Source organism: Diabrotica virgifera, chromosome 3 (assembly GCF_917563875.1).
Source record: "Diabrotica virgifera virgifera chromosome 3, PGI_DIABVI_V3a".
Classification (NCBI taxonomy): domain Eukaryota; kingdom Metazoa; phylum Arthropoda; class Insecta; order Coleoptera; family Chrysomelidae; genus Diabrotica; species Diabrotica virgifera.
Genome location: NC_065445.1, coordinates 67,816,405 through 67,830,031, shown reverse-complemented (window position 1 = coordinate 67,830,031; position 13,627 = coordinate 67,816,405). Strand labels below are relative to the sequence as shown.

The 13,627-nt window shown below is 33.7% G+C and overlaps 1 protein-coding gene across 1 annotated transcript in view; it reads left to right on the top strand.

Moving 5' to 3' along the window:
• Nucleotides 1-200: 200 nt before the first annotated feature.
• LOC126881891 (chymotrypsin-C-like) overlaps nucleotides 201-13,627 on the top strand; it is a 61,585-nt gene continuing 48,158 nt past the window's right edge. Inside the window, exons 1-2 of the mRNA XM_050646541.1 lie at nucleotides 201-484; nucleotides 11,269-11,475. Of these exons, the coding sequence (XP_050502498.1) occupies nucleotides 482-484; nucleotides 11,269-11,475 (210 nt within the window). The 5' untranslated portion in view covers nucleotides 201-481. The remainder of the gene's footprint in view (nucleotides 485-11,268; nucleotides 11,476-13,627) is intronic.

The following is a 13,627-nucleotide window of genomic DNA, read 5'->3' as shown; positions in this document are numbered from 1 at the left end:
CACGCGCTCACCAAAGACTTATGGCAAGAAGAGAAAATACCCGACGACGACGACGACGACCTTATTGGGACACCCGGTACATTTAGTTTAAAAATGAAAATTGTAAAGTTGGTCGCCTATTTTTACTAATTGACGGAAGAAAGTTTCCGCCTTTGATAGCAAACTCCCCGAAGTCCCCTCGTAGCTCCGATCAAATTAGCTATTTGGAAAATACACAATGACGAACAATGACCTTCAGATGATAATATTCTTGAAGTTGCAGAACCGCTTCAATATAATATACTGTTACCACAAATAAACGCAAAAGGAATGAATACCCAGAAATCACGAATTGGCTTGGGTTCTCCGACTTGTTTTAGCCGATAGTGGAAGATACGAGATGAGTGTCAAAACTAAAATCAAGAAAGGTTAGGGTTATCGAGACTTCTAAGTTTTTACAGCGCAGTGATAGTTTGTTGTGGTGATGTGATAGCCAATAATTATGGTAAGTATAAAATATTTTGGTAATATTTTGTTTTGTTATAGTAGGTATAGTAGTATAGTGTATGAAAGAGGTTGAGCCTCGCAAACTGGACACAAGTCCGGTTTTATTTTTGTTTCTGGTATATCAAGGGGTGTTTATTATGAGCCTAACTTTTTCTTAAACAATTTTGCCTCGGTACTCCCATTTTCATTCCTTTAAAGGGGGTAATTTGGGGTTTTGCCTTCCTGTACGTTTTGCAAAAAATTTCCTTAATAGAAATATGAAGAGGACTATATTTTCTATTACAGTAGAACCCCGCAAATCCGAACTAATTGGGGGGACAGCCTGTTCGGATTCCGAAAAGTTCGGATTATCCGAAAGTTAGCCTTAACTAGTAGTTCAAAGCTTTCATTGTGATTTTGAGTAGCCAAACGTTCTCGCAAGAGTGTGGACAATATTTTTGGACTCAAGTTGACTACGAGAGAACCAAAGTAAGTTTGTGTTTAACCTTTATAAACACTTTATAAACCTATATATTAAAGTATAATATTTAGTTTTAAGAAATTTTAAATGTCAAAGTCCTAGTTATCCTACATTGTCCAATTTTCTGGCTTTACTCTGTATAATAAACATGTTTTTTAAGTTTTTGTCTTGAATTTTTAAATTTTTTTCACTTTCCGTTAGTTCGGATTTGCCGAAAGTTCGGATTCGCGGGGTTCGGATTTACGGGGTTCTACTGTATTTGTTTCCCAGTAGCATATGTCTTTCGTCCACCGTTTAGCGGGGATGGCGCCCCAAAGTTGACAAGTTTTTAAAAAAGATGTTTTAAAAAAAAATTATTTTTTCCTAACTGTCATGGGAATCAAGAAAAAACCCTGTGGCAATTAATCACAAATACGTGGCTGATTTTTTGGTATAGGTTTCATTTAAGGGCAATTGGGTATTTTTAAATTACAGGGTGTTACATTAAAAAAAAACTATTTTTATACTATCTGAACCGCTTATGCTAGAGTAAAACAACTTGCAGCCATCACCCATGTACTAGTGTTATTTACAAATTTGTATAATGCACCCCCATTTTTCCCCAGAACCACCCCAAAAAAGAAGATAATAAAGAAAGTGATTTTCTTGGAATCCTTCACACACCATGGCCTTTATTAAAATGCTTCATATATCATTTTGTGCACGTTCTTATTAGCCATGCATGGACACCAAAAGCGATATCTTGGTGCAACCGCTGTAGCAAAAAAAAATAAAACGGGGGGTTGAAAACAATTTTTTTTTTGCTTTTTGACTCAATATATATGGTTATTGCAACAGTTCTGCGGAAACTACCCCTATCCCTGAAAATATAAAGTTTGACGAGCATGTTTTTACGATTTTCTCATTACCTATGCATTTTTTTGAAACAAGACTTATAGAGAATTTAAGACCACTATTTGCTCTACAAATAAGGTTCTATGCGTTTTTTTCGTACAAGCAACCGTTATGGCACAGTAGCGCCGTAAACCTCAGAAATGCTTTGGCGGGCTCCAGTTTTTGTTTTTTTTTTCGTCACCTGTTCATTTTATTAATAAAACTTACGGCAAATAAAATAACACGATATCAGCTACAAATTATGACCTATGCACAGTGCCGGATTAACCATTAGGCAAAGTAGGCAGTTGCCTAGGGGCCTCAGCCCCAAAGGGGGCCTCGCGGGGACCAAAACGAAAAAATCTTGAAAGACTCAAATATCGCGCAATACCATAAAAGTTATGGTGGACGTATAAAGCTATAACACAATGCATACTTTTGTTTACATATAAAGTATAATATGCTGTGGGAATACATCGCTAATGAATGCCCTTTGGTAGAAGGACCAGTACTGCAGATGGAATGATGGAAACAAGAATCGAAAGTGAGCAAAAAAGCACAAGAAAAATCAAGAGAAAGAAAAGACCTTTAATCAAAGTCCAAAACAGAAGCAAAACTTATTTAAACTCAGTTTCACACGGAAATCCATAGCTAGTGAAACAGCAACCAATGAAAATGCACGTGATGGAATAGAAATAACTGAGGGAAACATAGCTTCCCTAACTGAAGAAGATGAAAAAACATGTAACGACAGTTCTATTACAGTTCAACAAGTTAAAGAACCAGAAACCGAAACTAAGTTAAAAATTGAAGTTAAAGATAAATTAGATCCTAAATTCGGAAACGGCATAGGAAAGAAGTAAGGATATTTTGGATTGGGAAAGGTCTTCAGAATGTAAAAATCTTGATGGAAGTGTTTTAGCGTCAAAAAGAAATTTTGAAGGCATACAATCTATGGTTTTTCGAAAACAAATCAGTGGGACAAAAATTAAAAGAGATTGGCTGACGTATTTTCCCTCAAATAGAATATCGTATTTTGGGTTTGTTCAGTCTGTGTACAACTTTTTTTCATCCTCTACCCACCACCGTTGGGAAGTTATGATCAAATGCTTAAATGAAACTCCACTAAGCGATCTCATTCGCCACGATCTAGTCCTTATAAGAACAAGCTGCACATACCATAAGAAATTTGCCTAAAGGTTAAAACGCTTTCAAATCTGCTCTTCATACTCTTGCTGAAGACACTAATCAGCGGGCTGAAACAGTTCATGAGTATTTGTTGAAAGAATTGTCAAAAAAGAAACATTCATAATAAATGAGTTTTGGGTAACAATTTTAGAACGCATCAACGCTGTCAGTAAATAATTGCAGAGAGAAGAGGTTGAACTTCAAACTGCAGTTCAGCTTCTAAATTCACTTTTGGAGTTCTTAAAATTCCAAAAAGATAATTTTGCTTATTACGAGCAGAGGGCCTGCGACCTACAATACTCTAAATATTCTCTACTGTATTCTAATTACTGAGCTGAGTCGTCGGTTGATAGTATACGGGTCAATGAACTCAGTATTTGGTCTTTTGTGTTTTTCCAAAATTGAGTGATACTTAAATAAAGGAGTGTGCTTCAAAACTACATGAAAACTATCCTGATGATATTGAATCTGAACTTGAAAATGAACTAAAACAGTTCAAATATTTTATAGCCCAGCTTCAAACTTGCAGGGAAAACAATTTATTCCTGCTTCACAGTCATTTTGGGTTATACTGCAACAGGCGAACGGACATTTTCAAAAATAAAAATGATTAAAAACGGAGAAACCTAGGTTTTTTAAGGGGCCTCATAGCTTGAGTTGCCTAGGGGCATCAGGATTCTTAATCCGGCACTGCATGCAGATTTTTCCTTTCCTTGCACCCTAAACATACAGTGGTGGCCCAAAATCAATTTTTGCATATTTTCTTTATTAATTCTCCTTTTTTTTGGGGTGGTTCCGGGGAAAATATGGGGGTGCATTATACAAATTTGTAAATAACATCAGTACATAGATAATCGCTGAAAGTTTTTTTACTCTAGCATAGGCAGTTCAGATGGTATAAAAATGGGTTTTTTAAAATGTAACACCCTGTAATTAAAAAATGAGCAATTGCCCTTAAATAAAACCTATACCAAAAAATCAGCCACTTATTCGTGATTAATTGCCGCAGGGTTTGTTCTTGATTCCTATTACAGTTAGGGGAAAATATTTTTTTAAACATCTTTTTTAAAAACTTGTCAACTTTGGGGCGTCACCCCCGCTAAACGGTGGGAGATAGACATATGCTATCGGAAATAAACAGTAGAAAATATAGTCCTCTTCATATTTCTATTAAGGAAGTTTTTTGCAAAACTTACAGGAAGAGCTACGTTTCGCAAAAACCCCAAATTAGCCCCTTTAAAGGGATCAAAATAGGGGTTTCGGGGCGAAATTTTTTAATAAAAGGTTAGTCTCATAATAAGCACCCCTTGATATACCAGGGAAAAAAATAAAACCGGACTTGTGTCCAGTTTGCGAGGTTCAACCTCTGTTTCCAACACTAGTAGAGGATCCGATATAAAGTCGAACTGCACCGATCTGTTTAATGGATAAAAATTAATTGATTATCGATATAAAATTTAGTATGTTAACAATTATAAAAAGGGGTGCCCGATATAATGTTATTCTGACTATAATTAATTAATAATTAAAAAATGACTTTTTTATAACTTAAAAAAAATCGGCCCGGGCAGATATTACTCTAGATTTTTTGGATCATTCTAAACAAAAAAGGTCTTTTGTAATTTTTCTCTAAGTAGATCATTTTCGAGTTTTAAACAATTTAAAACTAAAAAAAAACGAAAAATGACGATTTTAAAGACTTAAAACACATGGATTAAGGCTTCAAAACATTTGGATATCCGATACCAATTTGTAAAAACATTAATTTGTTCCATATTGATATACGGAGTGGAAACATGGACTCTCGGAATTACAAGTATGAGTCGTATAGAAGCCTTTGAGATGTGAGTTTTTCGAAGAATGCTGAAGATCTCTTGGGCAGAGCACGCGACTAACAACGAGGTGCTGAGAAGGATGGGAACTTAGAGAGAATTCCTAAATATTGTAAAAAACTGAAAAACGGATTATCTAGGGCATATTTACAGAGGAGAAAGATAAAACTTTTTACGACTCATAATGGAAGGGAAAGTGGAAGGAAGAAAAGGTCCAGGAAGAAAAAAATGCTCCTGGCTGAAGAACGTAAGAGATTGGACAGGCATGGGCACACGTTCGTTACTAAGAACAGCTCAAAATAGAGAAAAATTTGCTGTAGTTATGGCCAACCTTCAGTAATGGAGAAGGCACATTTTTGTTATCATCAAGTACCTAAATTTAAGTTCAAACCTTCTTCTATCAGATCAGAAGGTTCCTTATGGGAAGGTGATCGATCGGACTGTATTAACAACTAAAAACAATGTTTTAAAATGAAATAAGTCCAAAATACATATCAATAGGTCTGGATCCCGCGTATGAAAAAAAACATGATTAATAGCACTATGAAAATTTGTTAATAGCTTAAGGGTGTCTAGTCGGATAAACTTTGATATATGGGAACACTGGAACAGGGGCAGTTTTATTTGTGGAACAGGTTAAAAATTTGGAACGGTCAGACCACGAAAACGGCACATTTATTTTGTCCGACAGAACAGACTAAGGGCCGGTTGTTCGAATGCTAATCAACAATGATCATTATTAAATATTTAATTACTGTCACCAAAACTGTCAATGTCAACTTTGTTTGGGTTGCTGAAAACATAATTAATTATAATTATAAGATTTATTATTAATTATGTTAATAATTATTGTTATATTAATTGATTATAGTCTCAGAATTGTAATTAATTATGTTTTGACAACCCAAACAAAGTTGACATTGACAGTAATTAATTATTTGATAATGATCATTGTTGATTAGCGTTCGAACAACCGGCCTTAGACTCTCCGAACAGAGATTAAACTCTCATGCAAAAATCAGACTGTTATTTATCACCTGTCATAATTCCTGTCATTTGACATACATGTTCTACTCATTAAAACGCCCATTTGGTAATAAATACCAGTCTGATTTTTGCATGAGGGTTTAATCTCTGTTCGGAGAGTTTAAGTCTGTTCTGTCGGACAAAATAAATGTGCCGTTTTCGTGGTCTGACCGTTCCAAATTTTTAAGCTGTTCCACAATTAAAAGTGCCCTTGTTCAAGTGTTCCCATATATCAAAGTTTGCCCGACTAGACACCCTTAAGCTATTAACAAATTTTCAGCTTGCTATTAATCAACTTTTTTTTCATACGCGGGATCCAGACCTACAAGAACTGATAGAATAAACGTTTGAACTTGAATATAGGTAGGTACTTGTAATTTCAAAAAAGCTGTTTTTTACTAATATTTTTGAGCATTAAAAATCGTAATTTTTCGATTTTTTTAGTTTTATTTGTTTATAACTCGAAAACTATCAAACTTAAGAACGTAGTGTATTTCTCGCTACGCCCAAGCGCTCTGGGCAAAGCGTGTCGAAGGTAGGTGTATTCAACATGCTGTATTACCGGTACTTTTGCTCCGATCAATCTGAAATTTGATCAATCTGAGCATAGTGAGAAACGGTCAACAGCTGTTCCCATTCTCTATTAGTTAGTTCTCTAGAGCAAGTTACTCCGTGATTCAAAAAAATATTCCGGTGTGCATCACCTTTTGATTTGGCAGATAAAAAATAAATTGAAAATAACAGTTGACAAAACTTTAAACGGGTTTTTCTCTAAACTGCTTTTTTCAAAGGCGGTGGACATTGTAACTCAAAAACTACTTGAACGATCTACCTGAAATTTTGTATATATTTTGTTTAGACATTTCGTGAGGTAACGCTGCCTTTTTTGTTTTATGCTTATATTTTGTTCAATAATAATAAATATGTTGATGTTCACCCTTTTTGTGAAACACATTTCATTGTTTTGACTTCTGAGTGATACCAAAAAATCAAAAATCGTTAAAACTAAAAAAACTTGACAGCTTTACCTCGAAAAACTCATAAGCTAACAAAATCTACTTGATTTGTTTTTTGTTTCACATGATCCAATGATGAGTTCTGATGTCCACCGCAAAATCCCTTTTTTTGGGTTGTTTTTAAAAATTTGCCAAGTTGGCCCTTTTTTTCAATATTTTTCCTTGATTTTTTTTTAATATTCTTTGAATTATACTGAATATGCTTATTTAATTTCAAAAATAAAATAATTCTACCATACTTTCAAAAAAAAATCACAAAAATGTGCTTGAAATGTTGATAATATTTTATATTTTCTTTCTCTTTGTGGAGTGCATCTTGGCTGAGACTTTTTATTTGCACGTTTCAAGCTAATGCAGTTAAAGTAATACTCTCAAAAGAGATAAAACATTGAGTGGAATTTGTACCGACTAAATAGGGAAAAACTCGGTTTTTATATGAATACCGTAAGAAAAGTATTTTTTTTTAATCTACAACACGTAAAATCCACAGATAATAAAGTAAAATCCATCGCAGGACCCGTATATTAAAATAATTTTGAATTGTGACGTATAAATATCTTAGAACAACTAATACTTTGTAATCAACATACTAACACCAATCATCTAAATATAATTTGCATATCTTAATTTAAACATGTTTTTAAAATATTATCAACAAAAATTTAAATCAGAAATTTGTTTATTCATATTTATTGACAATAAATACAACTTTATTATACCTACTGTGTTTATAAAACTGTTCATGGATCTTGTTAAAGATTTCATCTAATGTTTCATTTTAATTTAAATATTCTGTACTGTTTTGTTATAATTGATTATTTTATTTTTGATATTACAGAAAATGTCATGTTGGTAAAAAACAGATATAATAGAAAGCTCTTGTCATTTAGAATTTTAAACTACGATCTTCGTCTAATTTACTTACCGTTGCACGTCATCCGCGTACTAGCCTGTGACGTCACATGATACCAACACGAAATATTTAGGCGGTAGGAGTGTTCTTTTTTAGAATCATTTTGCCTAGTACACTGGAATTACAGCCACCAGACATATTTTATTATATACGCGTAGAAATAATATTTGAAGATTTCTGTTAATGTTAAAATAAAGAAAGATACAATCTGTTTTATTAAACCAATATGGACATATGGTGTACAACTATGGGGTACGGCTGCAAACTCAAACATAGAGATATTGGAACGCTTCCAGTCGAAGGTACTACGGACCATAACAAATGCACCTTGGTTTGTGCCAAACAGAGAAATCCTAGACGATCTCCAAGTAGCCAAAGTTAAGGAGATAGTGAGTGAATACAGCAGCCGCTATTTGGTAAAATTAGAAAACCACCCAAATAATCTTGCACTGAGCCTGCTAGATAACAGTGAGCAGACTCGGAGACTGAAGAGGCACAAACCATTCGAGCTACCATATAGGTTCTAAGCAGCAGTGAAGTGAAGTGTAGTGCAGTGCAGTGAAGTACTTACCCGTACAGGGCACAGTTCAATAATTTAAGAGACTAGTGGAGCCTTTGTTATCACTGGATAACAAATCCAAATTTATACATACACCCCTTTGAACAAACAACAAACATGCTTATAATTTTTATGTATTTATTGCATGTAGTAAATATCCTATAATAAAAAATAAAAAATAATGTTTCATTTAATTTGTATAAATGGATTATAAAGCGTTTTTATGAAGCACATTTGCTCGGAACACACTGTAACTGTAATAGAACGAATTTGACAGTTGCCGTGATGACACTTCATATTTATTTATATTCTTTACTGTAAGTATTTGTTTTATTATATTTACTGTTTTTATTATTTACTTTAACGTAAGATTATAAATTCATTCTTGTTTTCTATTTCTAAAGTTTTGATTTATTTACATTGAATATTAATTTGTTTTGTTGTATAATCCATGTTTACAATAATTATGTGATTTAAAATGGATTCAGGATTTTTTATACTTTGGCAACTATGTGAACTTAGATCTCTGACGTAGATAATGACGTGCAACGGTAAGTAAATTAGACGGACTGTATGTTAGTGCCAGCATCCGAACCCACTTCCACGGGAAGCATTTCGCTAATACGAGTCGACCGCCTGTCCCGCTTGGCTGTCTTATCCAGTAGCTCGTAAAAAACAGAATATTAAAAAAGTGCATTCTTCCCATCCTTACATAAGCATTTTTAAAGGATATTCACAATGTAGGCTCACAAATCAACCAAAGTAACTGAAGAAATGAACAGGTGGTTATGTTAACGGCCAAACACGATTTCAGGACAAACTAGTTTGGTCTAGGCCAAACTAGTTTGTCCTAAACACGATAGGATAAACTAGTTTGGCCTAGGTCTAAGCCAAACTAGTTTATCCTGATATTAATGCGGACACTAAGTTAGTAAACCCTTTATAATATATCTACAATATCAAAATAAATAGATAAACTGAATTAAATACTTTGAAATTAGAAAATAATCATTTTTAGTAAAAGATAATGACTAGTCGTTAAAATTAATGGACAATATTATTGATAATACAAACATTCGTATTATAAAAAATAATTAGTGTTTTTTATAAAATCAATAATAATTATACCTCAATTATAAACATTATTTATTTTTCCATTGAAGTGTTTTGGTGACACTTACAGAAATGCGGATTACCATTGCCTTCTTGCTCTTCCATCTGTTTGTGGAACAGTTTTTGTTGCAACTACATTTGACAAAATCTTGTCCTGATCCAACCGAACCTCTCGCAACTGCAACCATTAACCATATTTCAGTGTCTTAGTTTATAGTTACTACTTCTAAAAAAGTTTGATGGCAAATGCCAAATTCTGATCTGAAAACATTTAAAAACCTTTTAGAGACATTAATACCCCAAAGAGTTAGATAACTTATCTCAACAATATCACTAAAGCGCTGGTTTCCTCGAAAGCGGCAGCGACAAACTGCGACCGTAGCACTGCGATGAATTACGTCAGATTACGGTGAAAAATTCAAGGTTCTTCACTGCGGCAATGGAATGTGCAAACTCAGCAAGCGGTGGCTTCCAACGCATCCTTGGAAACCGCCGCTATTATTTTACATGGTACAGTTTTTTATGACGTCATTCATCGCAGTGTTACGGTCGCAGTTTGTCGGCACCGCTTTCGAGGAAACCAGCGCTTAAGGGTTGCAGCTACGAGAGATTCAGATGAATCTGACAAGGTTTTGTCAAATGCAGCTGGAAGAAACCTGTTGCACAAAGAGATGAAAGTGCAAAAAGGCAATTATACTCCGCAATGCTAAGTGTCACCAAAATATTTCATGCAAAGATAAATAATTATTTTTATAATTGAGGTATAATTATTGCTTTTATAAAAAAAACACTTATTATTTTTTATAATATGATTGTTTGTATTACCAATTGTCCATTAGGTTTAGCGACCATTCATTATCGTTTTAATAAAAATGATTATTTTCCAATAATTACAGAGTATTTTATTTAGTTTATCTATTTATTTGGGCTTTGTAGGTAAATACACTAAGCATAAAAATTAACGCACCACCTTAAAAATGGGACATTTTTGATGTCTCATATTTCCTAAACCTGTTGTCTGATTTGAGTACTTTTTTAGTATATTATAGCTTTATTCTTCAAGAATATCGATGTAATAATATTATTGCTAAAGAGGTAAGTATACCGGGTGTAACAATGATAGTGTGTTTTTTCCTCAAAGTTTAGAATACCCTGTGGAATATTTTAGAGTATATAAAATATTAAAATTAAAACTTAACTGTAGCCTTAGGCTTTCTTAACATTTTGCTTTTCGATTCATTCGCTTATGTTGGACAATAAAAAAATTAGGTACTTTAACAACTAGCCATGTTATTCATCAATACAGTGCGTTTCTAAATAAATGCGACAAACTTTAAGGGATAATTCTGCATGAAAAGATAATGACCGTTTGCTTTATAGACATACGTCCGCAAATGCTTTGTTTCCGAGATACGGAATGTTGAATTTTCTCTTACAAACTGACGATTTAAAATTCCATCTTAGACGTGGGATAGAACTAATTAAAGGGATTTGCGTCCCTACTTCTATTATTACTGGTCGATGTTGGCTGTGTGGGAAATTAGTTAGAACTCTTCGTGAAGCCCCTAGAGGTAAGTCTTTGTTGTCGGTCGAAACGAAGCATAGGTCGAGGTTGTATTCCCGCTTCCATGCCGCGGATCTGAAGGTTTTCTGAAGAGTTTTATAATATATTTAGATTTTAAACAAGATCTAGCATTAATTCTTAAATCAATCACTTTCTCTATGTGTAAATCAACAAGCTATGTTTATGGTGACTTAATTACATGAAACATAAAATAATGTTTGTTGTTGTTTATTTCTAGAGGCTGACCTATGTTGTTTTTATCCTATTGGCCGTAGCTCAAAAAATAAAAGGGGCAATAGAATCCCCCTGTCCAAAAGTGTTTGTTTTTGAACCAGACAAATCAATTGACGACAGATGGTATGGACTGATTTCGTTAACCACCCAAAGGAGTATAAAAGGTATTACTTTAGAATTGGAATTTGACAAATCGATTATACAGTTACGGGTAAGTAGATCAAATATACATTTATAATCAACACTTAGTGCCTATGACAAACAGGACGTAAATGATTCACAAACTCTAGACGTTTAGTCTGAAAATAACTGAGTCGTCTGGATTATTTCAATTTGGTTTAGATATAGCAATATAGGCATTCTCTGATGAAAAACTAACGAGTTTTCAAACCGTTCGGTCAGAGAGCTTGTTGCGCTCTCTAAACGAACTTAAATATAAGACGGCTTTGGCTTCGTATTGCAACGAAAAAAAATGGTTATTCATTTTTATTTCTATTAGAATTACTCCTATCTGAGTAACGTACGGTCCCTTTTTCGTTGGAATTTTTCCGCGCTGGACAGATGGGATGTGAATTGCAAATCACAGAATTCACTTCATCTTCTTTTGCTCCTGCATCCGCTTGGCTTGCATTTTTAGAAGCCACGGAGGTGTAACCAGAAAAATGGTCCTGTGTGCGTGGAGAGAAAGAGATGACATTAGACAATGAATCTTTTTGCCACAGAATTTTGTTATAAAGATGTTTAAATGTTTATCTTAGAATCGTTTATAAACTTGATTAAGATATTGTATATAGATTTGTCAGAATAAGATAAATGATGGCTGATGTTAACTGGAAGGCTAACGTTGAGGTCAATTAAACCCAAATATAAGTTTCAAGTCTGATCCCTATGATTAAAACAATCAAAGAATACATGGTTCAGATCCCCGATGTACTCATTATTACACGAACAGAAGGGAGTTTCATAGATTCCAATCCTATGTAAATGCTCTGGAAAAAGGACATGGTTAAGTTTTACCCGGGTTATTAATGATGAATGTACTTTGTCATAATTGTAGTTAAAATGAGGAATATTTTTAGGTAATAATGGATGAATAGAAAAGTAATGATTTCTTAATAAATTACTTTTAAAGGGAAATAAGCCACAATTTTACCAAAAAAATGATTTTATTAACGTTTCGAAGCCCAAATCGGGTTTCGTTGTCAAAATACAAAATAATACTTACTAAAATAAACAAAAATGTTGTTGCTAAGTAAAAAAATTTCTTCTAATAATTTATTTAATCTGACTCATTTATATTGGCAATTCAGACGTATATTATACATTTTAAAGCAGAAGACTTTAAAATGATATCGCCAATATTTATGAGTTGCGTTCCTGGGACGACTTTACTAAAAGATAGTTCATTCGATTACATGAAATTAATCATAACTCAAGAATATCCGTCACAAAAAAATCATAGCATGTGATCTGTCTTTAAAAAGACAACCAAATGCAACGATGACAGTAAAATTCTCGCGTTAGAGATTCCATAGTAAATCACGAGGGAAAACCAGGAAAAAACCTCGCGATGCTATCCCGGCATCGTAAGTAGTTGGTCTTACATTTAATTTACTTTTCATAAAACTAATACCAATAATTCTGACTTTAATATATTTAAATTATAAATAATATTAATAATACATAGATATACAATAAGTAATACTCTTCTTCTTCTTCTTCTTCTTCTTCTTCTTCTTCTTCTTCTTCTTCTTCTTCTTCTTCTTCTTCTTCTTTTTCTTCTTCTTCTTTTTCTTCTTCTTCTTCTTCTTCTCTTCTTCTTCTTCTTCTTCTTCTCTTCTTCTTCTTCTTCTTCTTCTTCTTCTTCTTTTTCTTCTTCTTCCTTTTCTTCTTTTTCTTCTTCTTCTTCTTCTTCCTTTTCTTCTTTTTCTTCTTCTTCTTCTTCTTCTTTTTCTTCTTCTTCTTCTTCTTCTTCTTCTTCCTTTTCTTCTTCTTCTTCTTCTTCTTCGTTTTCTTCTTCTTCTTCTTCTTCTTCTTCTTCTTCTTTTTATATAGACATTACTCTGTTTTTCAATGTGCCTCCAGTAAGTTGTCATTCCATCTTTTTCGTGGTCTTCCCACTGATCGTCTTCCTATTGGGGAACCGTCTCTCGCCGTCCTTACTACTCTATTTGTTGTCATTCGGCTTATGTGGTCGTTCCATTCTACTATTCTGCTTTTCACCCAGGTATTAATGTTGTCCACCTTGCATCTCCTTCGTATATCTACACTTCTAGCTCTATCCCACATCGTCTTACCATCGATTTTTCGCAATGTTTTCATCTCTGCTGTTTCTAGCATTCTTTTTGTCCTTTCTGTATCAG